The sequence below is a fragment of the Coregonus clupeaformis genome, unplaced genomic scaffold (genome assembly GCF_020615455.1).
Source record: "Coregonus clupeaformis isolate EN_2021a unplaced genomic scaffold, ASM2061545v1 scaf1671, whole genome shotgun sequence".
Classification (NCBI taxonomy): domain Eukaryota; kingdom Metazoa; phylum Chordata; class Actinopteri; order Salmoniformes; family Salmonidae; genus Coregonus; species Coregonus clupeaformis.
Window position 1 is genome coordinate 98,234 of NW_025535125.1, and position 21,128 is coordinate 119,361.

The following is a 21,128-nucleotide window of genomic DNA, read 5'->3' on the forward strand; positions in this document are numbered from 1 at the left end:
GTGTTTCTTCCATTTGCGAATAATCGCACCAACTGTTGTCACCTTCTCACCAAGCTGCTTGGCGATGGTCTTGTAGCCCATTCCAGCCTTGTGTAGGTCCCTGACATCCTTGGAGAGCTGTTTGGTCTTGGCCATGGTGGAGAGTTTGGAATCTGATTGATTGATTGCTTCTGTGGACAGGTGTCTTTTATACAGGTAACAAACTGAGATTAGGAGCACTCCCTTTAAGAGTGTGCTCCTAATCTCAGCTCGTTACCTGTATAAAAGACACCTGGGAGCCAGAAATCTTTCTGATTGAGAGGGGGTCAAATACTTATTTCCCTCATTAAAATATAAATCAATTTATAACATTTTTTACATGTGTTTTTCTGGATTTTTTTGTTGTTATTCTGTCTCTCACTGTTCAAATAAACCTACCATTAAAATTATAGACTCATCATTTCTTTGTCAGTGGGCAAACGTACAAAATCAGCAGGGGATCAAATCCTTTTTTCCCTCACTGTACGTATGCCAGTAAATAGGCTATAACTAGGGCCCAATGTTTCTAATGGTTATAACACAGTAAGTACTTCAGTCCGTAACTATGATTCAATGAAGAATCGGTGCCGATTTTTAAGTCGTGCTTACTGGATTAGTCTCTTGCAGTGAATTTCCCACGACGACCAAACTAAAGCCCTTTTGACTGGTTATTACCTTTCTGTAACGTTAATGGTATGCATTGTATATGACTTTGACAGATTAATTTGCCCAAGTCTTTCTAATTGAAATGCTTTATCAACATTGTTATTTTCAACAGCCCAGTCATGACACTTCACCCCCTCTTGGCCCTGTGCCTAGCATTGGCATCTATTGACAGTAAACCATTTTTATGTCCTGTTTACGAGAAGGTTCTCCCCCTTCAGTGGTGTGTGTGACCAGTGGCTGTCATGCATCTGGGAGGGGTCATGTTCAAAAGCAGGGGGGAGGAGTGGGTGAAAACAGAAGCTGTGGTTACTGCTACTGTCATGGCTGGCGATCCAGTGCTTGTGACAGGATGGTAGGAGGAGGGACCCGCTTCCTAGGGCCACTCATCTTCCAATTCTAGAACTTGACCTGTGAGGTGATGGAACCTAAAATAGACCAGCAGAGAGTATATAGAGGTCTAGACGCAGGCCCTGGATTTCAGAACAGGACTTGCCCCACTGTCTGAAACATACAGGACACTGCACCACGAGAGCCATTGACGAAAGAGGAAAGGCTTTTTTGAAGGACATATCTTGAATGTCTAATTTCACTGCCTTTGGTTTATTTTACCGCTGAAAAAGGCTTGAAGAGTTTCATCTGAAATCCTCTTCTGTCACTGGATTTCACAATTGTTTTATCTTTGAGCAAGACAACTTTTCTCGAGGATGAAGTACTACCAGTACCCAGTCTCCCAGTCCATGGGCATCAAGGCTTATGGCCCCAAAGAGTCCAGCAGCTCTTCTTGCGCCCGCTCCTCTCCACAGATCAAACCGGTCCGCAGCGTCCACTTCCCCAACGACATTGTGTTCCAGGACTACGTCCGGCAGGGCGAGCTGGACAGGATTGGACTCTTCATCAGAAAGAGGAGGGTCAGCCTGGAAACCATCTACCACTCTGGTGAGTCACCATGAAATCAGAACAAAATGGAAACCATTTTAATGCATTCAAGAGCTTGAAGCATCAGAAGTGTCTTCATGCTCTGGTTAGATTTCAACTGGGCTTAACAATTCCAAAGACTTGATCATTTCTAATGACTCCAGTATTGATGCATTGACCTGAGTCTCTGTAGCACATACAGTAATGGACTAATGCCTCAGTATAAACTTTGATCATTGAGTGTTCCTTCAATGAACCTGTACTGATGCTATTTCACATCCATTCCCATTGACGGCTCTGCAGGTATGGCAGCGATCCATGAGGCTGTCCTCTCTGGGAACCTGGAGTGTGTGAAGCTGCTGGTGAAGCACGGAGCAGACATCCACCAGAGAGACGAGGAGGGCTGGACACCTCTCCACATGGCCTGCAGCGACGGATTCCCTGACATTGCCAAGTGAGTCAACGCACCTAGCATACCCACACATCAACAGTCACTAGCTTTATTTATTTATCCACACACATTAAGCGAGGTCAGTGGGCTAGCACAACTGGGTCTTGAGCCGATGTACTATTAATATCAACTTCAAACCTGACTAACTTGTATTTCTGCTGCTGGCCATACCATGTCAATGCAGCATCCCTGCAGTTCAGGAATTCAATGCACTTCAGGATAGGTGAAGATTCAGATTTGTACGTCACTAGGACGCAGCTCACACTGCCGGTTTACAGTGTCAAGCCCTTACAAGGAAGACAAACCAAAACATGCATTGGCTGAATTTTGAGTAGCCCTCATACCCCAATAGCAGTAAACTACAATGAGGATCTGCCACTTTCCTCTAACCCTCTGAAGAATCTCACGTTTAACTCTCTCAGCACGGCACATACCATTGGGTACTTTCTTTACTGACAATGCTTTTCTTCTGCTTCTCCCACCAGGTACCTGATTTCTATTGGCGCCGACCCTCAGGCGGAGAACGAGTGTGGGGAGACACCTGCCGATCTCATCGACCCAGAGTGCACGGGGGTTCGGGAGCTGCAGGTGCTGCTTGGGGTGGAAGACGACTGAGCTCTCCTCCTCGTCTAACCCTAAAACTCCACTGAATCTTCAGTCTCTTTCCTCGTCCAGGCCTCCCGGTTGCCCCTCGACAATGGAATGAAATGGACAGATCGGTAGAACATCGTCATTCAGTGCCCTCCCTCGAGGTGGTCCTGGAGACATATCTGGTCTGTTGGGAGGAAGGAAGGAGGCCAGCCAACAGTAGATGGTTGCCTTTGAGAGTGAACTGAACTGTTGCTGGAAAGGGGCTCCTCCCAGGAAATCTCAGCAGGCATCGCTTTGTAATGCTGTTTGCAGGTGCAGAAGTTAGTTTGAGCTTTTGTACTTTTTTATACAGGGTGAACGCAGCACTGAAATGAATTAGATAACAGTATGGTAATCAGCTTTTCTAATTGCTTTATATAGTTGATGTGTGAAAGCTTTTTTGGAAGTTGTGAAACATGGATCTGTCGTTGTCCTCTGACACGTAGGGCCATTCTGCAATAGGGCCTACTGCCCACCACAGTAAACCAATGTGATAGGTCAACTCTACCTACTGACAGCGTTTATAGTTAAAGAGTTGTCATTTACATCATACGACTTTTCAATTTGAAACGAATACCCTGCATATGTACCACATGAATATGTACCCTGCAAACTGTATGTACTCTAAAATGTACGACATGAATGTTAGTCTAACACTTTACCTCTAAACTTTTGCAAACACCACTGGAATGGTAAATTGTGTGTTTACAATTGTTTTTACAATCTTTATAACAAACCGTGTGCAATCAATCGTGGTTACACCGCTTTGTAAATAAGTGGTCTATTTTATTAAAATTGTTTCATACAAAAACAACTTGGTGATCTATTTGTCTTTATCAACTACTGGTATAAGAACTTGACAGAACTGTTTGAAGAGAAAGAAAATGTATTATTTTTACTTTAATTTCAAACTACAGTAACCAATCTTGGTTCCAATTAACCTTGGTGGACTGAGAAGCATTTCTAACATTGAAGCAAGGTACAGTTCCCGGTAGGATGGCTCCAGCCGGGGATCAAGTTAATGCTTGTTAATTGGACCAGCTCTCTGCAGGAGGTGATTATCCATGCCTCTGCACAATGAGTACTGTACAGTATTGGCTGAGGTGCTGCTTTCTGATGGATTTAGAGAGACAAGTTGAATTTGGGAAAGGGCTGAGGAAATCTAAAGCCAAGTCAGGGTTGTGCTTTAGCCACAAGAAAATAGCCCACCAGTATCATCAAGAGTGGAAGTTTCCCGTACACCACATATCTAGCAGCAAACTATCCTACCCCTAACCTATTAGTGGGGTGTATGTATCTGATCCTATATGAGTGGTTTGAAATAAGTTTCTATGTACTTCGGGTGTGGCTCCACTTTTGGTTTGTTCTGCGTGGTCCTGACTGTCAAAACAATAGGACATGTACACTGAGTGTACAAAACCATTAGGAACACCTTACTAATATTGAGTTGCACCCCCGTTTGCCCTCAGAACAGCCTCAATTCGTCAGGCATGGACTCTACAAGGTGTCAAAAGCGTTCCACAGGGAAGATGGCCTACGTTGATCCCAATGCTTCCCACAGTTGTGTCAAGTTGGCTGGATGTCCTTTGGGTGTTGGACCATTCTTGATACACACGGGAAACTGTTGAGCGTGAAAAACTCAGCAGCGTTGCAGTTCTCGACACTCAAACCGGTGCGCCTGGCACCTACTACCCCGTTCAAAAGCGCTTAAATCTTTTGTCTTGCCCGTTCACCCTCTGAATGGCAAGCATACACAATCCATGTCTCAAGGCTTAAAAATCCTTCTTTAACCGGTCGCCTCCCCTTCATCTACAGATTGAAGTGGATTTAACAAGTGACATCAATATGGGATCATAGCTGTCACCTGGTCAGTCTGTCATGGAAAGAGCAGGTGTTCCTAATGTTTTGTACACTCTGTGCAGTTTATCTCAGGGGCTATAGATACCAATTCAATGAATTTGCATTGATTAATCAATGGTCAGCTTGTTAAAGAGGAGAGTTACTCTCATACAATGTAAAGACCTTTGAGTTTGAGAAAACCGCTATATAAAATTAAAATTGGTAGCAGGTCAAGATTAAATCCTAATTATACATTTATTCACATTCATCATTCACACACCCCTCCACAGAATACAAACGATGACAGCCTCAGAGAAAAACAAAGTAGCTGGAAATGTACAAAAAAAATAAGCATATGTATACTGAAACGTTAGAATCCTCTGATTGTGACGCACGCATCAGTCTGTCTTTGAAAGGCATTCAAGTGATGTTGTCCGGATGAGCTCATTCTTTGAACTTCCACTCCTGCCGACACATTGGGCACTGCTGCTGGACCTGCTGGGAGTTGAGCCATTTGAGGATGCAGTGCATGTGGAAGCAGTGGGAGCACTGGCCCCAGACCAATGGGCAGTCATCTCCAGGAACCTTACCTGGAAAGTAGACATTATGTTGCTGAAAGGTCTCCCCTTAGAGGATAAGTGTCCATATAGTCACAACGTTGAACACGTCATGATATCAAACGACAATTTATGCATAACCGTCAAGATATGAAGGCATCAATAGACATACAGTGCATTCGGAAAGTATTCAGAACCCTTAACTTTTTCCAAATTTTGTTACATTACATCCTTATTCTAAAATTGATTGTTTTTTTCCCCTCATCAATCTACACACAATACCCTATAATGACAAAGCAAAAACAGGATAAGAATTTTTGCTAGTTTATTAAAAATAAATTAAAAAACTGATATCACATTTACACAAGTATTCAGACCCTTTACTCAGTACTTTGTTGAAGCGCCTTTGGCAGCGATTACAGCCTTGAGTCTTCTTGGGTATGACGCTACAAGCTTGGCACACCTGTATTTGGGGAGTTTCTCCCATTCTTTTCTGCAGATCCTCTCAAGCTCTGTCAGGTTGGATGAAGAGCGTCGCTGCACAGCTATTTTCATACCTCTCCAGAGATGCTAGATCGGGTTCAAGTCCGGGTTCTGGCTGGGCCACTCAAGGACATTCAGAGACTTGTCCTGAGGCCACTCCTGCGTTGTCTTGGCTGTGTGCTTAGTGTCGTTGTCCTGTTGGAAGGTGAACATTCGCCCCAGTCTGAGGTCCTGAGCGCTCTGGAGAAGGTTTTCATCAAGGATCTCTGTACTTTGCTATGTTCATCTTTGCCTCGATCCTGACTAGTCTCCCAGTGCCTGCTGCTGAAAAACATCCCCACAGTACGATGCTGCCAGCACCATGCTTCACCGTAGGGATGGTGCCAGGTTTCCTCCAGACGTGACGCTTGGCATTCAGGCTAAAGATTTTAATCTTGGTTTCATCAGACCAGAGAATCTTGTTTCTCGTGGTCTGAGAGTCTTTAGGTGCCTTTTGGCAAACTCCAAGCGTGCCGTCATGTGCCTTTTACTGAGGAGTGGCTTCCGTCTGGCCACTCTACCATAAAGGCGTGATTGGTGGAGTGCTGCAGAAATGGTTGTCCTTCTGGAAGGTTCTCCCTTTTCCACAGAGGAGCACTGTCAGAGTGACCATTGGGTGTTCTTGGTCACCTCCCTGACCTGTGGTAAATTCAGTTGATTGGACATGATTTGGAAAGGCACACACCTGTCTATATAAGGCCCTTCTCCCCTGATTGCTCAGTTTGGCCGGGCAGCCAGCTCTAAGTAGAGTCTTGGTGGTTCCAGACTTCTTCCATTTAAGAATGATGGAGGCCACTGTGTTCTTGGGGACCTTCAATGCTGCAGAAATGTTTTGGTACCCTTCCCCAGATCTGTGCCTCGACCCAATCCTGTCTCGTAGCTCTACGGACAATTCCTTCGACCTCATGGCTTGGTTTTTGCTGTGACATGCACTGTCAACTGTGGGACCTTATATAGACAGGTGTGTGCCTTTCCAAATCATGTCCAATCAACTGAATGTACCACAGGTGGACTCCAATCAAGTTGTAGAAACATCTCAAGGATGATTAATGGAAACAGGATGCACCTGAGCTTTTTTGAGTCTCATAGCAAAGGTTCTGAAATACTTATGTAAATAAGGTAGTTCTGTTTTTTGTTTTTAATAAATGTGCACAAATGTCAAAAAACCTGTTTTCACTTTGTCATTATGGGAGTATTGGGTGGAGATTGCTGAGAATTTTTTTTTTGTGTGGAAAAAGTCAAGGGGTCTGAATACTTTCCGAAGGAACTGTACATGCACTAAGGACCATATTGAGTTTGTGCATACATTCATTTCAGGGACTTAGTATGTTGATGAGACATGTCGAATAACTCAGTAGTTAGTTAGTAAGCAGCTTTATATAAAAACTCACAGTCTGGGCAGCAGCCATTAAAAGACATTCTGCAGATCCCACAGTTCTCATCATTGGCCATCCACAGCCAGGATGCCACGCCGTTCCACTGCTTGATTTTAACCTTCATCTCCCTGTACCTGATCCGCACACGTATGAATGTTCAAATGCTTTGGTTCAATGTGGTTTAGGCTAGCCTAGCTAACGTTAGAACTCTTAACGTTGGCTTAGTAGCTAGCTACCGTTACAGTAACCAGACAGACAGCTAGCTAGCTATACACAGTAGGTCATGTAATGTTTGCTCGTCTAGAAAGCTGTGGTGCACCGCCACATGATGTTACTTCGCTGTTGACATTTGGAATAACTAGCTAGTAAGTAACATGGCAAATGTATTCAAATTCTAAAGTCCTACCTTGGATTTTAAAATGAAGACACGAAACATTTCCTGAGAGTTCCCACACATTTAACGTTACATCCTCGAATCGGGGGAAAACATCGCCACCCATGCCTGTGGAGGATCAAAAGAGGTTTTCAAAAGAGGTACAATCCAGAGTATGTTAATATATGTCTCGTCTTTTCCTTTCGTTTATTTGCATTTGAGAAAAATCTAAAAAGATTGTCAAAAATAAATATATGATGGTCTCTTTTGACTATTTTGATTATACACTGTCCCCCCCAGAAAGGTACCTTTGTGATTGCAATGCTGGATAGAGGCACTAGATATCAGCAGAGAGGACGTTGGTCGTGAAAGAAGCGCTAAATCGAACGGAAATGGTAGTAAGAATGCACTTACGTCACTTACTACAATTATCTTTAAGGCCAGTCACGTCACTCAAACTTTGAGCTATTCGCCGTTGATCAGCACAGGGGAAAGCCGCTAGATTTTGCTAACAAAAACTACATTCTAAAAGTTCATTTTCCAATTATTTGTTATCTTTAACACGACAAGTGCCACCATGGCTGATAAGATGGATATGTCTTTGGATGACATTATTCAACAAAGTAAGAAAGGTGGAGGTGGCCGCGGAAGTCGAGGAGGCCGCGCCGAGGATCATCGGGTCGAGGTGGGAGTGGAGGCCGACCCGGTGGAGCTGGCTCTCGAGGCCGGACCGGCGGATCCGGGCCCATGAGGAGTCGACAGAACTTCAGCGGAGACAGAAGCGACAGCAGACCCACGCCATACAGCAGGGTAGGAACACGGAGGATCACAGAAAAAGGAGGAATGGCAGAGGCGACGACGACGAATGTTACATAATTTAGCCGATCTTGTTAAAATGTGCTGCTACACATACAAGGTAGTTCGCAAAGTTGCTGATGGATGTGGAATTATCAACGGGAAGTGCGCTATAGGGCACAACCCAAAGAAGAAACCACTGTTCAGAAACGTTTATTCCTTTGATAATGACGTACAAAGTCGTGTTTGTGGGCCCATGGTCTACATTGCATTTCCCCGCTTCAGGTCAAACAGTTGCCAGCCAGCACTATTGAATGTTACTGATGTTCATGTCCCAAGTTTCTGGGAGTGAACGTTAACTAGCTAGCTAACAACATGTTGTTCACCCTCGTGGGCCACATCAAAACGGAGCTGATCTGCATTCATAAGCTAGCTAGCCAACACTTGTTTGTGTAGTTTGAATGCTAGCTGGCCCAGATATTCACCTTTGGTCTTCAAAACGTGTACCTCGTGGGTGTTTTGGTAGTCCACAAATTCTTAATCTCATTTGTCGGCCCTAAATTTAAAGTCCTAGATTTGTCAAATTATCAAGAATTGGACTGTTTACGCAACGAAGCTAACAAAATGGCGACACTCAAAATGGATGTTCAGTCAACTGGGCCACCATTCCTGTGCCACATTGAGTTTTTCTTTGTTTCATATTTTGACCCAGACTGCAAAGCACAACACCCCAAAGAACTTTATTGAACTTTCCATGGTCGGTTAAGGGAGCATGACACAAATGACTTTCACACGTTTTGAAGGAAGGATTTTTCTTTGGACTTTTTCTACACTTGGAGGAGTTGAAGAAGAATCTGGATGCGGTCCTTGCCATCGAGCTCAAGTCTGTTTTTTGTTGTTGTTGTTGCCTACACTGCCATTCTAATTACCTACACAACCTTCAAACCATCTGTAGTGCAGGAGCCATTTTGACTTTGAAGTCCTGCCATCCTTCCTACTAGCTTAGTTTTGGTTCTTTATTTCCTATATTAATTTAGTTGTTTTTATTAAGTAATATGTGTGCTGTTACACTGACCATAAATCCACCATAGACCAATGTCTCTAAATGATAGTGATGATGCAAGATTCCCCTGCCTGCCTAAGCAACTGACTCAAATGTGATCAGTCTGATCAGCAGGAGCAGGGGAACCAGAAGTCAGCAGCTGCATTTTCTCATTGTACCTTTACAGCCCAGAGAGCTGCCGGACAAATGGCAACACGACATGTTCGAAGGTGGCTTCGGCGGTAATGCTGGCGGTGGTGGGGGAGCAGGAGGTGGCGGTGTGGAGACTGGCGGCAAGCTCCTGGTCTCAAACCTTGACTTCGGTGTCTCTGACGCTGATATCCAGGTAATTTCTACAGTCAATTGATAGAAAGATGTCGGCCTTTTCACCAAACCGTTTTGACGTTAAACATTAATTGTACCGGCCATGTTTCTTATTGTGTTTGTAATGTTTTTTTCAGGAGTTGTTCGCGGAATTTGGTACATTGAAGAAAGCGGCTGTTCACTATGACCGGTCTGGCCGCAGCCAGGGAACCGCTGATGTCCACTTTGAGAGGAGGGCTGATGCACTCAAAGCCATGAAACAGTACAACAATGTACCTCTCGATGGTGAGCTTTAATTGGAATTAGTTGATTAATATTGTTTTGAAGCTTGTTTGTCATAAAATAATAATGTAGTAATTGATTAACTCTTCTGAACAAAGATGCCTAATCTTGTTTTCCCTTTGCTCACAGGCCGCGCCATGAGCATTCAGCACGTCACGTCACAAATCGATACCCAGAGACGACCTTCACAGAGGTATGTGATGATTCTATAATATTTTTTTCCTTGTCATGTATGATTGAATTGAATTTTTAAAAATCTAGTGATTCCCAGTTGTTACTCATTGATTCTTTGAATCTGTTTGCAGTTCAAATGGAGGCAGTGGTGGATTCAACAGAGACAGAATTGGACGCCCCAATTTCACAGACAGGCAGGGAGGTGGAGACAGGCGGGGTGGCGGAGGCTCCAGGGGCAGGGGTAGAGGTGGACGTGGTGGTGGCAAACCGCAGCAGTTGTCTGCTGAAGAGCTGGATGCCCAGTTGGATGCTTACAATGCCAAGGTAAATGCATGAAAGTATAGGCATGTCAATTCTTCAATGTAAGTGACTTGATCTTTGTAGCTGGAATTTGGTCCTAATTTTCACTTGTTTTTAATTGCAGATGGAGACCAGTTAGAATTCCCAGAAGCACTCATTTGGAATCCCTCACCTCATCCCTACCCATCTTTCATCCTCTGCAGCATCTGAAGCTGGTTATTGTGGACTTGGACCTGAAAAATGGATTGATCTTTTACACTTACTGTTCTTTGGTGTCATTTTAATGTGTGGATGGATCTTGCTTTTCTCCCTTTTTTTAAATATTATGAACACTTTTTGTACGATTTTATTTTTGGGACGATTGTAGGTTTTTGAGGGGGAGTTTTTTTGGCCCTCTGCCTCCCCTTCTCCTTGTGCATAGTTGTAATAAACCTACAAAACAAACTGTTCCAGTGCATTTTCCTCTTGTTGGTGAAGGTCTGTACAACACTATGGGCTGGTTTCCCACACAGATTAAGTCTATTAAAGGCTAAAACTGTTTCAGTGTAGATTATCCATAGAGTTACGATTAGTCCTGGACTAGGCTTTATCTGTGTCCAGGAAACCGGCCCTACAAACCACAAGCCTGAAAGGCGCTGCATGGTCAATATGACGTCTGCATTGGCCATGCAGCATTTATGGTGATACAGCCTCTGCAGAAGTCAGGGCATTCATACTTCTTGCGCAGAGCTAGAAAGGGTTAAGTGCCTGCTAAGGGCAGATCGCACAAGCTAAAAAGTAGCGCCCAGGAAGAGAGTTTGTTTATACAGGACATACCACCCTCAACTACTGTCAACCAATCATGTCAATATGGAGCCCTCCGCATTGTTACAAAATTTGAGGCGCACAGGGATTTGTGGAGCTCAATTTGGCCTCTACGTGCCTTCGGAGGCTCTGCAATTACGTCACACCATCCATATGGCGCCGCCAACCACATTTTCGGATCAAGCATAAATTGGCTCTTAGACCTCTAGGGGTGTGGGGGTGATCATGTCAAGTGTGTGGAAATGTTTGAACTTCCAATGGTGGTTCACTGTGCTGCTACTTTATAACAAAAGCTAAAGCAATTTATAACATGCTCCACAGCATTCTTGTCAGATTGTCAAACTCAAATAATGTGTAATGTTAATACCTTTTCATACTACTTTTGTGTTTACTACAATATTAATGTAAGGAATGAAATTACTTTTCACTCCAACATCACTGACTTGTTCGATAGTATTTCAAATGGTCAAAGAACTAGACAGACCAGTTTGATTAGTCTGTTCGCAATGAAGGATGAGGCCTAATGACGTTAACAATTGAAACGATTCAAATGCTGTTTTTAAATGAAGTGTCAAAAACACTAGCACTACTTGTTCAAGACTTCAAACTAGCCCCACCTAATATCTCTTCAGGGCGCGCGGCACCAGCAACTGCACGCCACCGCATAGAGCGTGCGCGCCGCGGCATAGTTCCCGGAAGCGTGTTGCATGGGGCGGCGCCGTTCCTTGTTCGCCATACTTGCACAGGGAAGAGCAACTGAAGCACTTATTCTAGAAGCGCCTGGGGGAAAACGGCAGGAAAACGGTAAAGACCTGGTTTTCACAACCTATACAGTAGTTAACAATCAAGCATATGATGGTTCATTATGTTTTAGACTTACTTTGTATCTGGTTGTGTAATTTCCTCCCAACTTTGCTAGTTAGCAATTTGCTGAGTTGTGCTAGCAAGCCAACCACGGTAATGTTAGCCTGCTAACGTAGCTACAAACTTCACACCCTTTCTGCAGCAGTATGTAGCCAGCGAAACATGAAATAAACGTTGGTCTAATATTTTTCTCTGCCGCAGTGGAACTTAGGTAAAAGCGGCAACATTTGTAGTATAGCATCGTTTAGTTTAATTGGGTGGCAGGTATCTAGGGAGTCCAACACCCAGGTTGCTAATTAGCCAGCTAGCAATCCTCGTGCATCTTGATGACTTACGGCAGTGTCTAGCGGGTCAGAGACTAGTTAGCCAGTGGCGTTAACACATTAGCTAACGTTAGCTATTTGGCTGTCTGACGTTTGGTTACTTTGTCGCCTGAAACAGTGCTGAATTCGACGATTAGGCAACCTTTGTTCTTAGATGTAGATTTAACACATTATGTTTAACTCATTATTTAGCTATTAGTTTGGATGCTCTAAAGTCAGCATCTGTTCAGTAACTACAGTAACCGGTCAGTTTTTCTTTGCAGCAAGCTAACGTTACAACTCCAGCTATCTAGCCACCTACAGACAACAATAGAATTGAAATGAGATTTCTTTGTTAGCTGTTTCTCTTCCAGGAAGTAACTCAAGTGCATAAAGCGATGTTGATAAGATAACAATTGTATTTACATACTACATTGATCTGTAGTGCACACTGCATACCCAGTTTTATTGCAATACACACAAATGATAATTTTACAGCTGGTGGCTGTGTAGAGTATTGTCAGTGATTGCACAGGGGAAAGAGACTGTTCTGTACCTGTGCATAGTACAATTCATTTTGTTCACAAGTTTGAATACATTATTAGCCATTATTTCAACTGTAATTAATTTAATCCATTGATGTTTACTGATGCAAATTCTAGTTGGTGAATGTGAGAGGAAATTAATTAGCATAGTTAGACTATTCGCTGTCAACCTGAATTTGAAGTATAACATTCTGTCTGCTAGAACGATTTGACATCATCTTCTCAGACTGGGCGGGGTGTAGTGGACCCTTCAGACTAGAAGCCATCACGACATTGATTGAGCCCTGTACGATGGAACATCACTGCTCATTAAATAGTGTCCATAAAGTTAGCATTTACTTGGAAATTGCTTTAAATTCTAATTATTTGTAAATGAATAATCAATCCTTGACAAACAATCTCTCATCTATGCTCAGGTGCTTGCAGCTGTTTATGTTTATATTCTGAACTTCCCATGCACTTGCCAGCTGAGTTAAAATCAGACCTACAACCCCCCCAGACAAAGTTGAGGATGTCATTTTCCTAAGAGCAGGGAATAGGAAGTGAAATGCAGGTTTAGTGCAAATCATTACATAACATTTGCTCTGAAACACCCCAACCTCTCCCTGCCCCACACACAACTTTATATATCTGACACACATTTGCCAAACCAAACAGTTGATATCTTTGGTTCATTATTTGGTATAGAGGTCTTCACGGGGCCACCCAAATACCCGACCAGGGTGGGTCCGGGTCCAAAATACAAACTTTTCCCTTGGATCCGGGCCGGGTTCCTGTTTGGTTGTCATCGGGTCTAGTAATATTTATTTTATGCTAATAAGGTTAATTTATTGACTTATAGAAGGCTTAGACAATATATGAATACCTATTCGTTAACCAGAATAGCAACTTGGCTGATATGCATATATATATATGCGCACTTCTTTTTTTTTACTTGGGTCCAATCGGGTCTAGAACCCGGACCCGTTAGGGTGTTTGTCGGGTCCATTCGGGTTCGGGTCTGATCGTTCTCAGGTCCCCTTTAAAGAAATTATTGGGTCTGTTCGGGTCGGGTCTGATTGTCCTCGGGATCTGTTCTTGCAAGATGGAGGTAGGTCTGTCACCTTGTCTGTGTGTGTAAATGCAGTCAGTATTAGTCTGCAACCTGGTCTCAGAGCGTTTCGTATTATCTGTTCGCAAATCCGAGACACTCAAACTAGTATGATATATTACGTTTCGTATGGTATGTATTCATTTGTGGATGCCCATTAGCCCATTACGTATGATATGTTACAAATTCAAATTTGTTGGGGCTAACGTTAGATAGGTTGCTAACGTTAGCGACGCTAGGGATTAAGGTTAGGAGTTAGGTTAAAGGTGAAGGGTTAGCTAGCATGTTAAGTAGTGGCAAAAGAGCTAAAAATGTGTAAGTGTTTGAAAAGTTGCTAATTAGATCAAATGCTAAAGTTGTCCGTGATGCGTTTTGAACACGCAACCTTTGGGTTGCTTTGTCGTTCACGTTATACGCCCACCTAACCAACCACCCTCCTTTCATTTTTGCCTTAAAGTAACCTTCTGTCTTATGTAACCATATCATACTAATTTGAGTGTCCCGGATTTACATTTACTATGCTATGTCTAGTCAATGAGACCAGACTGGAGTCTAAGCAGGCCCCTGGCTGCCCTGTGCTCGGACACGTTTATCACTGCAGTCTAAATCCACGTTCCACTGTCTGCAGGGCAGCGCTCTCCTTCTGTGGCATTCCACCTAGCCTGCTAGTTCAGGTAGGTCAGGAGGCTGGATGTATGTTAGCAGACGTGCGACCAAGTCACTATTATTCGAGTCACAAGGTCCGAGTCAAGTCGAGTCCTAAGTAGAACGGGTTGAGTCTCGTGTCAAGTTCAAGGCGTGCATTTTAAGAGCAAGTCGAGTCACATGTTTTTTCAAGTGAAGTAAAATAATAAATAATCTATACATGCAATGACTCGTTCAACTACAACTCTTTGTCTATTTATTGAGGAACCAGACAGCCCTTTTCATTATTTTGTCAACAACACATTTTGATTATGTAATTGTAAAATAGGGACCTTGTAGCAGTCTTAAGGGCATGAAATCAGCAGAAGGCAAGGCAGGTTGACGTGCTCAGTGTAGATTTATTTACAGGTCTTGGTGATCCAATGGCAAAAGAGCCACTGCCATATCATACAAAATATACAAGTAGATTTTAGGCTTGGGTGGTATACAATATATACCGTATACCGGGGTATTTGGACTAAGCCCGAATGGTTTTTCAATACCATCAATACCGTCAAAACTACACTGAACAAAAATATGAACGCAACATGCAACATTTTATTTTATTTTTAGTGAGTTACAGTTCATATAAGGAAATCAGTCAATTGAAATAAATAAATTAGGCCTGAATTTATGGATATTACATGACTGGGAATACAGATACCTTAAAAAAGAAAAGGTAGGGGCGTGGATCACAAAACCGGTCAGTATCTGGTGTGACCACCATTTGCCTCATGCAGCGCAACACATCTCCTTCGCATAGAGTTGATCAGACTGTTGATTGTGGCCTGTGGAATGTTGTCCCACTCCTCTTCAATGGCTGTGCGAAGTTCCTGGATATTGGCGGGAGCTGGAACATGCTGTCTTACACGTCGATCTAGAGCATCCCAAACATGCTCATTGGGTGACATGTCTGGGTGAGTATGCAGGCCATGGAAGAACTGGGACATTTTCAGCTTCCAGGAATTGTGTGCAGATCCTTGCGACATGGGGCCGTGCATTATAATTCTGTGAAACATGAGGTGATGGCGGCGGATGAATGGCACGCCAATGGGCCTCAGGATCTCGTCACAGTATCTCTGTGCATTCAAATTGCCATCGATAAAATGCAATTGTGTTCGTTGTCCGTAGCTTATGCCTGCCCATACCATAACCTCACCGCCACCGTGGGGCACTCTGTTCACAACATTCACATCAGCAAACCGCTCGCCCACATGACTCCATCTGCCCTGTAAAGTTGAAACCGGGATTCATCCGTGAAGAGCACACTTCGATGGGCACTGGCTCGCTGGAAAAGGTGAGCATTTGCCCATTGAAGTCGGTTACGACACCGTACTGCAGTCCGGTCAAGACCCTGGTGAGGATGACGAGCACGCAGATGAGCTTCCCTGAGACGGTTTCTGACAGTTTGTGCAGAAATTCTTTGCTTGTGCAAACCCACAGTTTCATCAGCTGTCCGGGTGGCTCGTCTCAGACCACCCCGCAGGTGAAGAAGCTGGATGTGGAGGTCCTGGGCTGGCGTGATTACACGTGATCTGCGTTTGTGAGGCCGGTTCGACGTACTGCCAAATTCTCTAAATCGATGTTGGAGGCGACTTATGGTAGAGAAATGAACATTCAATTCTCTGGCAACCGCTCTGTTGGACATTCCTGCAGTCAGCATGCCAATTGCACACTCCCTCAACTTGAGGCATCTGTGTTGTGACAAAACTGCACATTTTAGTGGCCTTTTATTGTCCCCAGCACAAGGTGCACCTGTGTAATGATCATGTTTAACAGCTTCTTGATAATCCATCCACCTGACAGGTGTGGCTATCTTGGCAAAGGAGAAATGCTCACTAACAGATGTAAACAAATTTGTGCACTAACATTTTAGAGAAATAAGCTTTTTCTACGTATGGACAATTTCTGGGATCTTTTAAATCAGCTCATGAAACATGGGACCAACACTTTACATGTTGCGTTTGATATTTTTGTTCAGTATATTTCTTTAAACCTGCTTTAAGTTAATACCTGCAGTCAACTTGTGCAATACGTTAGGAGTTGCAAGACAGATTGCGTTCTTCATTTGACCTGTCACATTATTTTACATTATGAAGCTTACTGTAGTTCCCCAGAACAGTTGAGCCAATCACATGTTTGTTTGTAAATACTCCATCGGTATTAGATAGAATGTCGCGGCACCTCCCGCCTACGGGGAAAACAACCTGTGGTTGCCTAGGTTACCCCATTGGCTCACAGCAAGAAATCAACCTTTTTCAAACACAATTTTCTTGTCTGCTTGTTTTTATCAATTACAAAACTACATTTTAAGAAAAGTATGAAAAAACGTAATATTGTAGGGCTTCCTTCATACCCCTTTACATGACGGTGCTACCAGCCACGTGAGTGCCAAGACCAACAACACAAACAGATGGACTTTAAGTAGTGAATGGAGTTAAACAGACTATATTAAACAAGTTAAAAGTCTTACCTGTGATGAAATGTTTTCCACACGTATAGCTAGCTACGCGTAGCCTACTTGGACACCGGGTCCCCACATTTCCCACACCGAATAGCCTGGAGCTGCAGGGCTCTTCTCGCAGGCCCTATTTCCCTACGTGGGAGCATTGCGAATCGTAGGTCGAGATTTCTTACCTGGTTACATGTACACTACTGGTCAAAAGTTTTAGAACACCTACTCATTCAAGGGTTTTACTTTATTTTTACTATTTTCTACATTGTAGATTAATAGTGAAGACATCAAAACTGTGAAATAACACATTAAATCATGTAGTAACCAAAAAAGTGTTAAACAAATCAAAATATTTTTTATATTTGAGATTCTTCAAATAGCCACCCTTTGCTTTGATGACAGCTTTGCACACTCTTGGCAATAGTACCTATTCTTGTGGGACGATAGATCCCAAATTCATACAACCAGTAGGCCTAGGCAACATAAAACAAACGTTAAAATATCAGAACATTTAGCCTTAAAATGTTGGTAAACTATTGTTTCTAAACATGTATTAGCACCGCACAAGGCAGTAGGCTACGCGTGAATGTTCATTCCATAATGCTATTAGCGGGAAAAACACTATTGTCAAAAGCAAGCAGTTACATGTGACAGAGATGAAAATATCCATTAGAAATTTAGAAAGAGGGGAGATCTAATATGGAACAACTAGCATTGGTTAGTAATATGACTAGGATTGTGCCTTTGGCTACTGGACAATGAAAGAAAGTTGATATAAAATAAGTGCCTTCATGGATATGGTCTGATTTTTGGCTAGGCTACTTTGAAGCAAGGTAAGACATGTAGTAAAACGTTCAGGTTTCCAACAATTAAGTGTATGTTTTCAAAATGCATACTGCCTCCAGCTCATTGCAAAGTGGTGTGTGACGCGCTGAAGAAGCCTACCTTCCATTGCTTATGCATTTGCTGTTTGAGATGCTGTATCAGCAGCTCTCCCGCTGTCTGACAGATGTTCCACTTAAAGGCTCTGTATCTGTATGCTGTGCGTGTGTGATAAATAAGATACATAACGAATATATACACACAGCAATTTAATTCCACTAAATTATGCAAATGAACCTATAGACAGATAAGCATGACCGGTCAAATGTATTTACATCAATGAATAGGCTAAAAAGCATTATTTTGCAATGGGATTTGTTGTTCTTCTCCTGGACAATTGGCCGGTGCCAATTGTACTCATCAGCTTATCTATTTTTTTATCGGCCAAAAGCCAGCTAATAACGGCTAAGGGAAATACTGATGCAGCAGTACTTATTTTTCTTTTGTTTTATGGTGTACTTTTTTTCTTTGTTCCAGTGTAGATTGGCTTTAGTGAGGGATTAGTTTCCTAATATGTGTACTATGCAATGTACGCCATACAAAACTCCAAAACAAAACGAACTGCGTCATTAATTCTCCCCGCTCCATTTTCCTCCAAATCAAAATCCCACACCAGGCTGCTAGTCTGATTTTATAATAGTCTTACACTCTTTGATTAACAGGGATCCAGATGTGCTTTTAACTCTTAAGACTAAATGCCAACATTGAAATACTTTCACTCCCCCAAGACCCAGCAAAGAATGATAGATCACCAACATCAAGTGGAAAATAACTTTATTAGTCTAAAAACGCATGGATGTTGATGGAACTGAACCTCCATTCCGAGCGCTAGCTCTGCAGTAGTAGTAGTAGTGGCGGACACAGACAGAGGATTCAGGATTCATGGTCAGGCTAATGTGGGAGAGAAAGCCTTATTGGGAATGTCGGACGCTTCTTGGCATAAACACAGCTCTTCCTGCTTTTGTGAGCCCCTCCAGTCGTCGTGACTCAAGTATATTGAGGAGAGGCCCCTCATTCCAATTATAACCCCTGGATGGGGATGATGCATCTGGAGTGGATTTTATTGGCCATCTTGTTTGTTGTGAATGCCATTAGGCTTGCTGTCAAACGGTTTTAGTTGTTGGTAAGATAGCATCTCATGAAGTCGGCATGAGTTCAAAGGACAGAGATGGGCAGGTCGATTGTTGAGTCGTTTTTGAGAAAAGCAATTTCAAGAACAGTTGAATTCAGATTTTACTCGAAGGAAAGCTCCCACAAATTAAGCCTGGAAGTTGGCCCAGATCCAAACATGTTTTGTCATGACAACGACCTTAGGAGTTGGCCATTACAGATCTGGGGAAACAGGCAACAACAACATCTGAGGACCATGGTGTCTAAAGAATGTAGCCTAAATGTGGTCTATTTTAACATTGTTTTGATCGAAGCTTGACCACATCTGTCAGCGTAGTTGAACTTACTTGATAAAGAATGAAAGGAAGACAACGTCACTGTAACACATGACAGTCAGTGTAAGTAGATTGGTGTGAGCTTGTTTTGAAAAGGCAGGCTAAGAGGCCCCTGGAGACTAATGGTTGTGAGAGACTGACTGTGTTTGATTGATCTGTTTTTAGAACAACCCCTCTGGTGGTTCTCCCAATGCTAAGAAACACAGCCCCTGCTCCTCTGACCTCAATCGTGTGTGTGTGTGTGTTAGGGGCCCATGTCATGCGACTTTTCACACATTACCTAATTCGATGGTCTCCCACCAGTGCTGACGCTGTTTCAGTGTGCTCTGATTTTTCACATTAGACCCAGGATTAAGTCATCAGTAGTAAAAGAGGACTTCTCACTCAATGATCAACACCTTTTTGGTTCTTCTGATCAGGAAACCTTTCTGCATTTTAGTTCCTTGTTTGTTGCCTTGTGTGATGTCATCATAGCAGCATTTCATAGTAATTGATGAGATGCTGTCATCCTTTTATTTGAGTACATCCTCTGAGAAGAAGCCACATGGGAGGAACAGCGATTAGTGGAACTATTTATTAGCCAATAAATGTAATATATATTATTTCGTGATATCCAATTGGTAGTTAGTCTTGTCCCATCACTGCAACTCCTGTACGGACTCGAGAGAGGCGACGGTCAAGAGCCATGAGTCCTCAGCAACACGACCCCGCCAAGCGGCAGTGCTTCTTGACACACTGCTCGCTTAACCCGGAAGCCAGCCGCACCAATGTGTCGTAGAAACACCGTACAGCTGGCGACCCAAGTCGGCCTGCATGCGCCCGGCCGCCACAAGGAGTCGCTAGAGCGCCATGGGACCAGGACATCCCAGCTGGCTAAACCCTCCCCTAACCCGGACGACGCTGGGCCAGTTGTGCGCCGCCTCATGGGTCTCCCAGTCACGGCCCGGCTGCGACACCTGGGATCGAACCCGGAGCTGTAGTGACGCCTCTAGCACTGCGATGCAGTGCCTTAGACTGCTGCGCCACTCGGGAGGCCCCTATTTGCCAATAATCTTGGTTCTAACATTCCTCCTCTCTTCTTCCTCTTCCCCCCTCTCGCTCTGTCGCTTCTCTTTCTCTCTCTCCACAGACATGGCTGAGGACGATTTGACTCCGGAGCAGCTAGCAGCCATCGCTGCGGAGAACGACGTGGGCGAGACGGTCAACTACAAGCCCCCGGCCCAGAAGACACTGCAGGAGATCCAGGAGCTGGACCAGGACGACGAGAGCCTCCGGAAGTACAAGGAGGTTCTGCTAGGAGCCGGCGCTGCTGCTGTCGCTGGTGAGTGTGTGTGTGTGTGTGTGTGTTTCTGGCTCTGTGTGTGTTTCTGGGTTGTGTATTTGTCATTGTTTTCTCAATAAGTGTATGGTGTGTGTTTGTATGTGTGTCTACCTGGCGCCTGCTTAGTATCTTTATGGGTCAATAAGACAAGCTTAGCTCTGGGAGAAGGCTATAGCTAATACCCAGGGACTGTGTGTATCTCAGAATAAACAAATGTTTATTTAATGTTGGGGGCCCTTCAACTAATGGATAGCTGTCCGATTTCAGCTCTCACTGTGGGGCAGACCGTTGGACAGCTGGTTATTACTGGTAGTATACACGCAGTCCTCGTTTCTAAATGTTGCCTCTAAGAAAAGGGCCTCTAAGAAGTCTTGGTCTGTACTATCGATTTAAAAGTTTATGTTTAAATGGAGGCCTAGGTAAGGGCCAGAAGTTCACAGATATCCCTACTTGGATGTTTTCAGTTCAGTTG

The 21,128-nt window shown here is 43.6% G+C and overlaps 3 protein-coding genes and 1 pseudogene across 3 annotated transcripts; 3 read left to right on the forward strand and 1 right to left on the reverse strand.

Moving 5' to 3' along the window:
* Nucleotides 1-1,142: 1,142 nt before the first annotated feature.
* Nucleotides 1,143-3,935, forward strand: ppp1r27b (protein phosphatase 1, regulatory subunit 27b). Its single transcript, XM_041840415.2, has 3 exons — nucleotides 1,143-1,620; nucleotides 1,903-2,053; nucleotides 2,536-3,935. The coding sequence occupies exons 1-3, from the start codon at nucleotides 1,389-1,391 to the stop codon at nucleotides 2,663-2,665; spliced, it is 513 nt and encodes a 170-aa protein (XP_041696349.2). The 5' UTR covers nucleotides 1,143-1,388; the 3' UTR covers nucleotides 2,666-3,935.
* Nucleotides 3,936-4,755: 820 nt separating this feature from the next.
* Nucleotides 4,756-7,739, reverse strand: anapc11 (APC11 anaphase promoting complex subunit 11 homolog (yeast)). The gene is made up of 4 exons (XM_041840413.2): nucleotides 7,656-7,739; nucleotides 7,381-7,476; nucleotides 6,990-7,108; nucleotides 4,756-5,109 (listed from the first exon to the last, which is right to left on the reverse strand). The coding sequence occupies exons 3-4, from the start codon at nucleotides 7,096-7,098 to the stop codon at nucleotides 4,964-4,966; spliced, it is 255 nt and encodes an 84-aa protein (XP_041696347.1). The 5' UTR covers nucleotides 7,099-7,108; nucleotides 7,381-7,476; nucleotides 7,656-7,739; the 3' UTR covers nucleotides 4,756-4,963.
* Nucleotides 7,740-7,813: 74 nt separating this feature from the next.
* On the forward strand, nucleotides 7,814-10,711 carry LOC121534007 (annotated as a pseudogene).
* A 1,053-nt stretch (nucleotides 10,712-11,764) lies between these two features.
* Nucleotides 11,765-20,656, forward strand: LOC123487351 (rho GDP-dissociation inhibitor 1-like; the record flags this gene model as incomplete). Its single annotated transcript, XM_045218576.1, has 2 exons — nucleotides 11,765-11,872; nucleotides 20,465-20,656. Coding segments are annotated over exons 1-2 (289 nt in total), but the record flags the coding sequence as incomplete, so codon positions are not given.
* Nucleotides 20,657-21,128: the final 472 nt, after the last annotated feature.

What these genes read in the sequence shown, in the direction of transcription:
- ppp1r27b (XM_041840415.2), top strand. Translation starts at nt 1,389, where the DNA reads ATGAAGTACTACCAGTACCCAGTCTCCCAGTCCATGGGCATCAAGGCT. An exon ending in GGAAACCATCTACCACTCTG is followed by an intron (nt 1,621 to 1,902) that starts GTGAGTCACCAT and finishes ACGGCTCTGCAG; the next exon opens with GTATGGCAGCGATCCATGAG. An exon ending in GGATTCCCTGACATTGCCAA is followed by an intron (nt 2,054 to 2,535) that starts GTGAGTCAACGC and finishes TTCTCCCACCAG; the next exon opens with GTACCTGATTTCTATTGGCG.
- anapc11 (XM_041840413.2), bottom strand. Translation starts at nt 7,098, where the DNA reads ATGAAGGTTAAAATCAAGCAGTGGAACGGCGTGGCATCCTGGCTGTGG. An exon ending in TAATGGCTGCTGCCCAGACT is followed by an intron (nt 5,110 to 6,989) that starts GTGAGTTTTTAT and finishes TCTACTTTCCAG; the next exon opens with GTAAGGTTCCTGGAGATGAC.